Here is a 13,681-nt window from a genome sequence, read left to right on the forward strand (position 1 = left end):
GACATTCTTCTATGTGACTGCATGTCATGTCTAAGAAGCCTTCTGAACTACTCCTAGCATAGAACCAAGACTTGCCCTTTCTTGGTTTTCCAACAGCCTGTGCAGTACAACGTATCACCTATTTTATACTGTCCTGTATTGCCCTCTAGTTGTTTTTTAATGAAGCTTTTCTCTTCTCAACTATATGTAGTTTAAAATACTAGTTTAAAAGTTTATATTCAGGGTTAGACAGTGTGCCTGCTACTTAAATCTCCTAGGACAATTCAGGCTGCGTCCTAAGGTAATCAGTATGTATTTATACTGCTTTGTTCAAAACAATGATGTCCCTTCTTTGAAGTCCTGAAATTATATTTTTCATCAGTTCTGTCCAGTAGAAATATAACGGGAGCTACAAATATAGTTTTAAATTATCTGGCAGGCACATTTACAAAGTGAAAATAAACAAGTACAATTAATTCTAATAATATATTTAATCCAATATATCCAAAAGACTATCATTTCAACATGTAGTCCCTGTAAAAAGTATTGACATTTTTCATTCTTTTTTTTTTTAATGTCTTTGAAATCTGGGTTTCTTTTACACTTGCAACACACCTCGATTCCAAATAGCCACTTTCAGGTGCTTAGTAGCCACAAGCAGCTAGTAACTACCTACTGAACAATGCAGTTCTGCATAACTGGGCTGCTTTCCAAACTGATGACTTTTTTTTTTAATTCAGATAATGACTGATACTGAGTACTCAGGCTAGCCAGAGTGGTGCAAAGATGAGTCAAATTCATTGCGATAAGAGACATTTGTAAGTCACTAGCAATTATACAGTGTGGTAGGTGCCATGATAGAGATGCAGAGAAGAAACCCAGACTTGGTGGCTGAAGGGCACAGGATGGAAGGCGGTGGGGAGACAAGGAAGGTTGCACAGAAATAACATTTGACATAGGAACTAAGTGCACGAAGGGAAGCCGGCTGTGCGGTGACCGAAGTTGCAGGTTACCAATCTTGCTGAGGGGGGCTCCACTGGACCCCGGGTCGTAGGCATGTGTGGTGTGAAGGGGGAAGAGGACCGGAGAGGATTGGCCGGGAGGAACCCGGAGCTCCAGCTGGTGGGTGGACGGAAGCCGCAGGGGGGCGCTACTTGCACTTCGCGCTCAAGCGACGGGATCTTCAAACCGTGGGAGTGGTGCGGCGGCTGGAGTCCCTGGACTCCTCAATCGAGGGAGCTACTCGCGAGGTAAGAGGCGCGCCTGACCGGCTCCTAAAGCGCACTCGCTCGTCCGCACTCCTGGCCCTCCAAATTCAGCCTCGCCACACCCGGGCTTCAGAGCCCACAGAACTTCTCAGCCCCGTGTCAGCGACGAGGAGCTCATGGTAAAACAGCGCCTAGGGTTTCGTTTGTTTGTTTGTTTTTAACAGATGCCTACGACTTGTAATAGGCTGCCTCATAAAATGAGTCTATGGAAACGGTTGCCAGGGCCGGCGAACGGCAGCTCCCGGAAGTCCTTTGATGCTTTGGTAACAGTGAGGCTACTGGACCAATGAGCTGCCTCTTCCGGTTTTGTCCGCGGTCGCCCAGTTCTTCTTTATCAAGGTTGCCTTTGACCCCGGGAAAGAGATCTTCCGGGTTCCTCTCTCCCCAAGATGGCTGCTGAGGACGAGTTACTGCTGCCGCGGCTCCCCGAGCTGTTCGAAACGGGCAAACAGTTACTGGACGAAGTAGAAGTAGCGACTGAACCTGCCGGTTCCCGGATAGTCCAGGAGAAGGTGTTCAAGGGCCTGGACCTCCTTGAGAAGGCTGCCGAAATGTTATCGCAGCTCGACTTGTTCAGGTAGGGGGGAAGATAGTAATAATGGCTGAGAACGAAGGTAATAATGGTTACCAAGGGTGGAGCCATTGCGTCTGAGTGGAGGGGACCTTTAGTAGTAAGAACCTTTCGTTCCTACTTACCACTGCGATCTTGTGTACATTGTTTACATTCCCCACCTCTCTTCCCAGATGGTTGATATCCCACGACTCTGCTCCCTAGTGTCTGCTGATTGCAAGGCACTGGATGTGAGCGCTCAGCCACTTTCATTGAGTGAAACTGGGCGCTGTTACCCGTGCCTCCTCCCTCTGCTCCACTCCCAGCCCAGCCTCCCACTCCGTCCCCCAGGAGCCAAGGCCACAATTTGAATGCCTAGCCAGGCTTCACTGCCTCCTTTTTGCTCTTCCAGCCGAAATGAAGATTTGGAAGAGATTGCTTCCACCGACCTGAAGTACCTGTTGGTGCCAGCGTTTCAAGGAGCCCTCACCATGAAACAAGTCAACCCCAGCAAGCGTCTAGATCATTTGCAGCGGGCTCGAGAACACTTTATGAACTACTTAACTCAGTGCCATTGCTATCATGTGGCAGAGTTTGAGCTGCCCAAAACCAAGAACAACTCAGCTGAAAATCACACTGCCAATTCTTCCATGGCTTATCCTAGCCTCGTTGCTATGGCATCTCAAAGACAGGCTAAAATAGAGAGGTGGGTCAATAGCTATAATATGAGGGCTGCCCAATGGCAGTGCTTTTCGGGGGCATGCTTTCTTGGCGGTTGGTGGGGGGCCAGAATGGTGTGTGTCACTTTCTTGGTTCTTATTGAGCATAGGCCCTGGGGAGAGCAAACTTTCCTGAGTTTTTCAAGAAGCCTCTGCTTTTGTTGAGATGATTATACTTACCTGTCAGACCCCTACGACCTTATGGTTGCCAACAGCAGCAATGTAGTTTAGCAGAGTGTCTCCCAACCTTTTCCACATCACATCATAGCAATGTTCACATGGTACAGTGGGGTAGATGTCTCTGGAAGACAAAGCTAGGCCATTTTATGGTCCACTGATTGAGGAGCTCTGTTCAGACTGCTGGAGTAGATGTGTAACATCCTGAACTCATCTTAGTCCTGGCACAGCTTCATCGTGTGATCTTGGAAAAGTTGCTTACTTTCTTAGGTTTTTTTGTTGTTTGTTTTTTAAACAACATTTAATGGGTGGTCATGCTGTCTAGGAACTATGCTAGGCACTGGGGATACAAAGTATATAGGTGTTTGTGTGAGTATGAGTTGTCCGTGCCTTGGAGGAGCATACAATCTGGTGAGGAAAACGGGCATAGAAACAGAATATCAATATAAACTGATGTTATGGAGGGTTGTACAAGGTACTATGAGAGCAGACGGGAGGGGCACCTAACCAAAGGGAGCAGGAGAGAGGAGAAAGCTCCCTGGAAGAGGTGACTTCTGTGCTGAGTTCTTTAAGGGTAAATAGGAATATCCAGAGGAAGAGGAGAGGAGGGCATTAGCCAGCAGAGTATGTAATAGCCTTAGTAAAGCCATAGAGGCATTAAAGAAACAGTGATGGGTGGAGATGTGTAGGACGAAAACAACAGCTATAAGCAATTAGGTGATGGTAGAACACAAAGAGGGTGGTGGTAAGGGGGAAGGAATGATACTGAAGAATGTTGTAGGGTCCACATGAAGGAGAGCCTGGGATGTGAGGAACGTGAAGAGAAACTTGTTGCTGAGAACTTGATAAGGTGTTTGAATCCCAGCTCGACCGCTGTGATTAATCACTGATTTTTGGCAAATTATTTAATCTTTCAGTACCTGAATTTCCCCAGCTGCAAAATTCAGATAATAGGTCCTTCCTTATAAAGTGGTTTTTGAGGATTAAAAGACAAATATATATAAAGCAGTTAGCACAATGTTTGACACAGTAAACACTCAAAGTCAACTATTATTATTTGCGGCTAAGAGTATGGGTCGTAGAGTGAGAGACCTGGGTTTGAGACCCAGCTTTACTTATAATTTGTTGAACTTTGGGGAAGTTATTTAACCTAACTGAGCCTCAGCTTTCCTCATATGTGAAATCTAAATAATAATGGTACAGGTGGTCCCCGATTTGCGATGGCTTGTCTTAGAATTTTTTGACTTTATATTGGTGCAGAAGCAATACACATTCAGGGGAACATCAATAAATTACATGAGTTATTCAACACTTTATTATAAAATGGGCCTTGTGTTAGATGATTTTGCCCAACTGTACGCTAATATAAGTGTTCTGAACATGTTGAAGGTAAACTAGGCTAAGCTATGATGTTCAATAAGCTGTATTAAATGTGTTTTCAACTTCCCATATTTTCAATTTATGATGGATTTATTGGGATGTAGCCCCGTTCTAAGTTGAGACACACGTGTACCTACCTCAGGGTTAATAAGCACAAATGGGAAAAAGCACATAAAACAGCCCAATATCTGGCACATGGTGAGTATTCTGTAAATGTCAGCTGCTATCAGATAGGACATGCCAAAGAGCTTACTCTGGTTGGTGACTGAGATCCACTGAAGAGTTCTGTTTCTTTTTTCTTTTTTTTTTTTTTTTTTTGATACAGAGTTTTGCTCTTGTCACCCAAGCTGGAGTGCAGTGGTGTGATCTCGGCTCACTGCAATCTCCACCTCCTGGGTTCAAGCAATTCTCCTGCCTCAGCCTCTCGAGTAGCTGGGATTACAGGCACCTGCCACCACACCCGGCTAATTTTTGTATTTTTAGTAGAGCTGGGGTTTTGCCATGTTGGCCAGGCTGGTCCGCCTCGGCCTCCCAAAGTGCTGGGATTACAGGTGTGAGCTGCTGCGCCCTGGCTGTTTCTTTTCAAATAGTAGCATGATCACATTTGTATTTTAACTAGTACACTCTAACAGCAGTTAGGAAACAATGAGGGAAAAGATTAGACCCAGTTAAGTCACAAAGGTGACTGGGGTTTACTATTGCAATGGTAGAGGGATGGGGGAATATATTTAGGAGGGTTGAATCTACAGGAAACCTGGTGATCAATTGGTTGTGGAAGGTGGGATAGAAGGAAGCAGCAAGGAAAGATGTCCATGTTTCTGATTTAGGTGGATGGCTGTGAAATTTATTGCGATGGGGAAAGAGGAAAAAGAGAAGATGGGGGAAGGTGAGAGTATGAATTTAGTATTGAAACATGTTGAGTTTAAGGTGCCTAGGAGATAAGTAGAGGTATCTGTTAGTCTGAAGCTCAGAGGAGAGGCTTGGTCTAGAGAGCTGAAGATGACTCATTTATTCAAAAATATTTATTAATTCCTTCCTGTGTGCCAGGAGCTGTTCTAGGTGTTAGAGAACCAGATAAAGTCAGTGCTGCTATGGAGCTTTTATTCTGGTGCGAGAGTAAAACAATAAGCTAGTAAATAATGAAATTTCAGCTGGTAAGGACTATGAGGAATAATAAAGTTAGGGGATAGTGAGTGACTGAGGATATGGGCTAGACTGATATGAAATGGAATTTAACATCCTGTCCTTTGTAAGTAGTTGGGGGCAGCCTGTCAGCAGGTAGTAGGTAGTTTAAACAGTGAGTTTGGTATCCAAATAATTATACAAAAAAAAAAAAAAAAAAACCTGCAAGAGAAAGACGAGGGAGTGGTCACATCTGGTTGGAGGGATGAAGAAAAGGTTTCAGAACATAATGGCATTTGACACCAGGCACGGTGGCTCACGCCTGTAATCCCAGCACTTTGGGAGGCTGAGGCAGGTGGATCATTTGAGGTCAGGAGTTCAAGACCAGTCTGGTCAACATGGTGAAACCCCCGTCTCTGCAAAAAAAAAAAAAAAAAAAATTAGCCGGGAGTGGTGATGCACTCCTGTAATCCCAGGTACTCGGGAGGCTGAGGCAGCAGAATCGCCTGAGCCCGGGAGGCAGAGGCTGCAGTGAGCCGAGATCGCGCTATTGCACTCCAGCCTGGGTAATGGAATGAGACTCTGTCTCAAAAAAAAAAAAAAAGAACATAAATGTCGAGACGAGTCTTACAGGATGATTAAAAATAGAAATTAGGCTGAGCATGGTGGCTCATGCCTGTAATCCCAACACTTTGGGAGGCCGAGGCGGGAGGATTACTTGAGCCCAGGAGTTCAAGAACAGCCTAGGCAACAAAGTAAGACTCTGTCTCTACCAAAAAATAAAAATAAAAAATTAGGTGTGGTGGCACAGTCCTGTAGTCCCAGCTACTCCAGAAGCTGAACTGAGCTGGGAGGATCACTTGAGCCCCTGGAGGTTGAGGCTGCAGTGAGCTGTGATTACACCATTGTATTCCAGCCTAGATGACAGAGTGAGACCCTGTCTCAAAAAAAAAAAAAAAAAAAAGATTTTCTTGAGTGTAAAAGTAATAGTGCTCATTGTAGAAAGTTTGCAAAACAGAAGAATATTTTTTAAATTAAAAATAAGCCTCAGTCCTAGCACTCATGATGATCATTGTTAACTTTCTGGTGTGTTTCCTTTCAGATATATAGTTATTTAAGTTAATAAATTTGGAATGCTGTAACTATCCTGTTTTTTTAACCTAACGTACCGTGAGCATTTCCTCGTGTTTTTTGAAACCATGATATTGAATGTTCCATGCTCTAGTTGTACCATAATTATTTAATCTGTTATTATCAAATATTTAGACACTGGTTTTTTGCTATTCTAAGTAATGCTATAAACAAACATCTTTAAATGCATCTGTCACTGTTTCCTTAGGGTGGATTTCTGGAGCCAGTGACTGGGTCAAAGTGTTTGAATATTTTGAGGCTCTTGACATATGGTAAAAGTGTTGCTTTCCACAATAACAGAGTTTCAGAATATGTTCCACTGCATTTGTCTTGGATGTTAATACTTAGAAAATCCAATTGCGTGGCCGGACGCGGTGGCTCACACCTGTAATCCCAGCACTTTGGGAGGCCAAGGCGGGTGGATCACCTAAGGTCAGAAGTTCGAGACCAGCCTGGCCAACATGGCAAAACCCCATCTCTACTAAAAATACAAAAATTAGCCAGGCGTGGTGGCGGGTGGCTGTAATCTCAGCTTCTTGGGAGGCTGAGGAAGGAGAATTGCTGGAACCCAGGAGGTGGAGGTTAAGCTGAGATCGCACCATTGCACTCCAGCCTGGTCTGACAACAGCGAGACCCCATCTCAAAAAAAGAAAAGAAAAAGAAAAAAGAAAAAAAAAGATAATCCAATTGGGCAAACAGAAAGTATCTATTGTTTTGATTTGCATTTCTTTGGCCTGCCTGCTTTGAATGTTTTTCTTAAATGCCTGACAGATATCAACACTTAACTTTATACTAATGTCTCCCACATTCATATCACTAGCCCAGACTCTTCCTGACCTTCAGACCCATACTTGCAACACCCTTCCTTCATGGGTGTTTCACAGACATGTCATACTTTGAACCCTTGGCTTTTACCCCCAAGTGTGCCTCCACAGCCATCTCAGTAAGTGTACCACCATTGACTTAGGTTTTTAAACCAGAAACCTAGGATTTAGCTTCAATTCCTCCCTTTTTCTGAATTTTCACATCCAGTCTATCAGCAAAGGCCTGTCCATTCTAGCTACAAGAGGTATCTTCTATCCTTCTATTTCTCTCCATCTCCACTATCATACCTCAGTCTAGGCTACCAACATTGCTCACCCTAGATAGATAAATCAGCTCCAAGGCCTTGTGTGATCTGCTGCCTGCCTCTTTTCAGTCTCACCATGTGTCATTCTCCCCTCGTTCACTAGACTCCAGCCACAATGACTGTCTTTCAGTTCTTTGAATAGACCCAGCTCTGTCCCTCTCTAGAATCTCTGTGTGTGTGCAGTTCTCTTTGCATGGAATGCTCTTCATATGGCTAATTCTTCATCCTCTAGGTCTCAGCTTGAATGTCACTCCTCAGGCCTTTCCAGATCAGTCTCTTTAAGTAGTTAACAACTATTATTCTCTCTTTGCTTCATGTTTCTTTCCTTCTTGGCACTTATGTGCAGTCATTTCATGTGTCTTTCTGAGTTTTGTCTTTCTCCCCTACTACAGTATATACTCTATGAGGGCACAAACCATTTCTTGTTCACTGTGTTATGCCTGCCGTAGAGCTTGGCATATAGAAGTTACTAAAGCAATACTTCTTGTTGACAAGCAGAAGAAACAAGATGAACAAAATCCCAAAGCCAGGGTATATTTAAGTATGTTCAAAGACCATGTAATAATCTGGTTTGGCAGAAGCTAAGAGAAGTATGGTTGCAGCTCTGCAGAAAGAAGTGATATGTATATAAAATAGTGAAAAAGAAAGGCAGAGGGAGAAATACAAGTTAGCATGTTATGGTAGTACTTCAAATAGGAAGGAGTGATAAAAAATGAAGTTATAGCTATCAGAGATACTACTTTTGCAAGAAGAGTTTACATGGTTAGAAAACAGATTACTCAGATCCTTATTTACTTTCTGGAAGTCCCCAACCCATGCCTTTAGATATTGAGGCCGTCTTACATAAAACACCTGAATGGTATGTCCTCTCTCTCAAAACCTGTTTCTTCATGTATGTCCTCTATTTCCCATATCTGAGGAGTATGAGTCTGGTTGAGTAACAGCAACTCCATCCTTTTGAGAGAAATAGAGAAGTGAACGCTGGCTAAGTAATGAGTCTAGTTTTGGATTTACTGAATTTAGGTCCTAAAGTGGCAACTGGATAGTCATTTCCATAGACAGATTGAAATGTGCAAGTAAAGTTTATGAGACTGTTTTGTGACTGATGTGAAAGATTTAGGAGGCCTCTGCTTTGGTTGGTGTAGATGAGTTTGCCAAGGAAAAACATGTAGACAGAAAAAAACTCAAGGATAAAACTTTGGGGCAAGTTAAGGGAGAAGGAAGAGGAAGGAAAGAGCAATCAGAAACTCAGTAAGGTAGCCGGGCGCGGTCTCTCACGCCTGTAATCCCAGCACATTGAGAGACTGAGGTGGGTAGATCACGAGGTCAGGAGTTCGAGACCAGCCTGGCCAAGATGGTGAAACCCCATCTGTACTAAAAATACAAAAACAAATTAGCTGGGCCTGATGGCAGGCGCCTGTAATCCCGGCTACTCGGGAGGCTGCGGCAGGAGAATCACTTGAACCCGGGAGGTGGAGGTTGCAATGAGCCGAGATTGTGCCACTGCACTCTAGCCTGGGCAACAGAGCAAGACCCCGTCTCAAAAAAGAAACTCAGTAAGGTACAGGTACTTACAGGAGCCTGGAAAAGAGAAAGCAAATGTTATGTCCTCTTTGAAGCCTTTCCCTAATTATCTTCCCTCCCAGATACCATGGCATTTAGTTCATGTTACTTATCACAGTATAACTCTCTGTCAGTCTCTAGACTTGAAACTCCTCAAGGTGAGAGACCTTGACTAATTGTATCTCAGTATCCTAATTATATCATTGTATATAATTGCATCCCTTGGTGCCCAACCCAGTAATTGGATCATAGTAGGTACTTGGAGGTGTCTTTGGGAGAGACAGAGTGGTCATAAAAAGATGGAAGCAAAATGCCGTAGCAGAAAAAGCCTAGACTTAGGAGTCAGACCTGGTTGGTAACTAATCCAATTTCTACCACTTAATAGATGTGGCATCATTTAGCAACCCCCCCCCCCGCCTCAATTTCTTTATCAGCTAACAGTGTATTGCTGCTTACAAAGCACTTTGATTTGTGTTTTTCCATTTGATCCTCGTAACAACCCCATGAAACAGACATTCTTGTCCCCATTTTAGAGATTAAAAAAAAGCAGGGGGGGCGAGCGCTCTGAGAATTGAATTGCCCAAAGTTACATAGCTAGTAAGTGGCTAGGTTAGGATTTAAACTCAGGTGTTCAAATTCCCAGTTCAGTAACATTCCCACTGTAGCATGGAAAAGAGAAGAGTAGGCCAGGTGTGGTGGCTCATTCCTGTAATCCCAACACTTTGGGAGGCCAAGGCGGGCAGATTGTTTGAGTCTAGGAGTTCAAGACCAGCCTGGGCAACATGGCAAAACCCTGTCTCTACAAGAAATACAAAAATTAGCTGGGTGGTGGTACACGCCTGTAGTCCCAGCCACTCAGGAGACTGAGGTTGGAGGATGACTTGAGCCCGAGAGATTGGGGCTGCAGTAAGCTGTGATCATAGCACTGTACTCCAGCCTGGGTGACAGTAGAGACCCTGTCTCAAAAATAAAGAGAAGAGCGATCATTTAAAAGGGTAGAAAAATGAGTTGAGGGAAAGTGTTTCTAAGACAGGGGAAAGGCACCAGTAGAGTGAAAACTAGCTGCTAATGACAAGGAGGATGATCAATAAATAGAGTGAGGCCTGGAAGAATGTGTGTGGGGTACTAGATTGATAACAAAAGTGGAGTGGTAAAGACATTACCTTTGATCTGGCATAGTGGCTTGTGCATTTAATCACAGCACTTTGGGAGGCTGAGGCAGGAGGATCATTTGAGGCAGGAGTTTGAGATCAGCCTGGGCAATGTAGTGAGACCCCGTCTCACTACAAAAAAATTAAAAATTAGCTGGGCATGGTGGTGTGCACCTGTCTTAGCTACTCGGGAGGCTGAGGTGAGAGGATCGCTTGAGCCCAGGAGCTCGAGGCCAAAATGAGCTGTCATCACACCACTGCACTCCAGCCTGGGCAACCAAGCGGGACCAAAGCAAAACAAAAAAAAAAAACAAAGACATTACCTTGGAAATGCCTTGGTAGAGACAGAATTAGCTCCTTAAAGACAAGAGTAAAAGAGGAAGAGAGAAGTTATAAAATTTTCTTTTTTTTTTTTTTTTTTTTTTTTTGAGGCAGAGTTTTGCTCTGTCGCCCAGGCTGGAGTGCAATGGCGTGATCTCGGCTCACTGCAACCTCCACCTCCCGGGTTCAAGCAATTCTGCCTCAGCCTCCCGAGTAGCTGGGATTACAGGCATGTACCTCCCTGCCCAGTTAATTTTGTACTTTTAGTAGAGACGGGGTTTTTCCATGTTGGTCAGGCCAGTCTCAAACTCCTGACCTCAGGCGAGCTGCCTGCCTCAGCCTCCCAAAGTGCTGGGATTACAGGTGTGAGCCACCGCGCCCGGCCAGTTACAGAGATTTTATGGTGAAGAGGGAAATTGAATTCTACATTGGCTGGCCATCTGGTGAGTGTGATGGTGATAAGAGTCTTCACAAAAGATGAACAAAAGGATGGCTGAGCAAGGGTGACCGCTCAGCCAAAGTTTGACAATAATGGTTTGTAGTTGAACCATTTGATACAAGTTTCTAATTCCTTAACTCTCTTCAACAGCTTGGGAACAGAGAAAGGGAATGGAAGTTGCCCAGGGTCAGAAGGGTTACAAGGATAGGGGATTGTAGGGCAATAGGGAGTATTTCCATGTAATGGCCCACCATGGGGAATCTAACGGTGATGAAGGTCTAAGACTGGTTTTCCATCTGGTTCTTGGAGCCCCAAAATTTCACTGCAGTGCCTCAGGGTGGGGGGGAGTGTTGGCAGCCCTCCTGATTTAACCAAGGTAAATTTTACTTGTTTATTACTTATGGGAGTTCCATGGCATCTCTCATTAGAAGAAAAGGTTCTTTTACTAAGACAAAATTGTTTAAAAAACACTGGCCCAAATGAACAAGTGTTGACTTAGAAGTTTAAAAGATGATGAGCAGGCTGGGTGCGGTGGCTCACACCTGAAATACACTTCGAGAGGCTGAGGCGGGCAGATGACCTGATGTCAGGAGTTTGAGACCAGCCTGGCCAACATGGCAAAACCCCGTCTCTACTAAAAATACAAAAATTAGCTGGGTGTGGTGGTGCACACCTATAATCCCAGCTACTTGGGAGGCTGAGGCAGGAGAATCACTTGAACCCGGGAGGTGGAGATTGCAGTGAGCCAAAATTGCGCCGCTGCACTCCAGCCTGGGTGACAGAGCAAGACTCTGTCTCAAAAAAAAAAAAAAGAGGTGATGAGCAAAGTCATAGAAGCTAGGAAATAGAAGAAAAGGAAGGAGCAGCAGAGTACAGTAGTTAGGCCTTAAGCATGCAGAGAATGGGAAAAGAAACAAAAGAACCTTATTCAGAGGACTACTAGACTAACCCCGAATTTACCCTGAATTGTATCATCCTAAGGTCTTCATATGTTATTTTTTTCCTGTGACTTAGGTACATCCAGGAAAGAGGGTTGGGGATAGGAGTGAGACTGGAGTTAAACATTCTCAAGCGGTATCTCTGATAGCATTCATGAACTAGAAATTGTATTTCTTTGTAGTGTTTTACTCAAAAAGCTTCCTAGGATGATGATGTGTCAGTTATTTGTAACATTATAGTAAATGTCCAATTGTTAAGTAAAAGGAACAGAAGAGCCTAAAAATTTTTTAAATAGCCTTTTCAGAGCAGTGGTTCTTGACTTTTTTTTTTTCTTTTTTTTTTTTTTTGGAGATGAAGTCTCACTCTGGCGTCAGGCTGGAGTGCAGTGACACGATCTCGGCTCACTGCAACCTCTCACTCCCTGGCTCAAGCGGTTTTCCTGCCTCAGCCTCCCAAGTAGCTGGAATTACAGGCGCACGCCACCACGCCCAGCTAATTTTTGTGTTTTTAGTAGAGATGGGGTTTCACCATGTTGGCCAGGGTGGCCTCGATCTCCTGACCTCATGATGCACCCCCCCCCCAGCCTCCCAGAGTCCTGGGATTACAGGGCCGAGCCACTGCGCCCAGCCGGTTCTTGACTTTTCATGGGTCATGGACCCCTTGCCCCTTTGATAATTTGATAAAATCTATACAGATTTCTCAGCCAAAGAAAGAGAAAGCATATAGGTAGAGTTCTGTATAAAATTTGAGGGAGTTCAAGGACCACCCCCACCACACTGAACTCTCTGTGGACTTCAGCTTAAGACACCCTGATTTGGGTGAAGACCTACAGAGGAACATCTGAGTCTGGAGAGTCTGAAGTGGGATTTCAAGCAGAGATATTTCAAGATACGTCTCTTGGAAATCTTGATGTTTTTCCTTGACTTCTCTCTTTCCTTCAGGCTCTTACATCCAATAAATCAACATATCCTATCTATTTTATATTTTAAATATACCCGCATCCCACTATCTCCATCACTACCTTCCTGTTTCAGGTCACCATCTCTCACTTGGATTGTGGCAGTATCCTCTTAATTGCTTTCCCTGCTTATATCCTTGCCTCATAGCTCCCACAGCCTATACTCCACACAACAGCCAGAGTGGCCCGTATTTTAAAAAGTCTTTTAATGTCACTCTATTCATGTCATGTATTCAAAAGCCTCCAGTGGCTTTCCCATTCAAAATATCATGATATTTGATATTTTGGTTATTGCGACCTACCAGGTTCTACACATTATGGCCCTGGCTATGTCTCACTTCATTTTCTATCACTCCTCTTGACCTCAGCCACACTGGCCACCTTGATATTTCTCAGCCGTGTCAGGCCAGGCACACTTCCCACCTCATGGCCCTTGTATTTGCTCGTCTTCCTTAGCAGTCTTCCAGATATTGGCATAGTTACTTTCCTGAAGTCTTTGTTCACTGTCACCTTTTCAGAGAGGTCTCTTCTGACTACCTTGTATCTAATAGCACCACTACTTTTCCACCATCACCGTATGCACTTGACCTTACTTTTTGCTCTTTCATAGCACTTATCACAACCTAACTCATCTATTTCTTTTTGTCTACTCCACTAGAATGAATGCTTCATGAGACCAAGGACTTTTCTTTTATACACTGCTGTGTCTCCAGCACTGAGAATGGTGCCTGTCACGCAGTAGGTACTCAGTAGATATTTGTCGGATGACATACTAGAATGCATCCTGAAAAAGAAAGGTAGCCAGGGTGGTTACGAGTCTTCAGATGATATAAAGATAAGCCAGAAGAGCTGGGA

At 44.1% G+C, this 13,681-nt stretch overlaps 3 protein-coding genes across 6 annotated transcripts in view; 2 read left to right on the forward strand and 1 right to left on the reverse strand.

Annotated features, from left to right (window-relative positions):
* The window catches only part of PJA1 (praja ring finger ubiquitin ligase 1), a 1,335,831-nt gene that overhangs the window by 1,214,849 nt on the left and 107,301 nt on the right, over nt 1-13,681 (reverse strand). The window lies entirely within an intron of this gene.
* The window catches only part of OTUD6A (OTU deubiquitinase 6A), a 229,278-nt gene that overhangs the window by 63,689 nt on the left and 151,908 nt on the right, over nt 1-13,681 (forward strand). The gene's annotated exons all lie outside the window — the stretch shown is intronic.
* Nucleotides 1,154-13,681, forward strand: part of IGBP1 (immunoglobulin binding protein 1) — a 32,395-nt gene continuing 19,867 nt past the window's right edge. For both annotated transcript variants that reach the window (XR_007722603.1, XM_050776250.1), the window contains exons 1-3: nt 1,154-1,229; nt 1,412-1,824; nt 2,210-2,503. Coding sequence is in view for 1 of the 2 variants with exons in the window: in XM_050776250.1 (XP_050632207.1) it covers nt 1,637-1,824; nt 2,210-2,503 (482 nt within the window). In the remaining variant the exon portion in view is untranslated. The remainder of the gene's footprint in view (nt 1,230-1,411; nt 1,825-2,209; nt 2,504-13,681) is intronic.

The sequence above is a fragment of the Macaca thibetana genome, chromosome X, assembly GCF_024542745.1.
Source record: "Macaca thibetana thibetana isolate TM-01 chromosome X, ASM2454274v1, whole genome shotgun sequence".
In the NCBI taxonomy this organism is placed as follows: Eukaryota; Metazoa; Chordata; class Mammalia; order Primates; family Cercopithecidae; genus Macaca; species Macaca thibetana.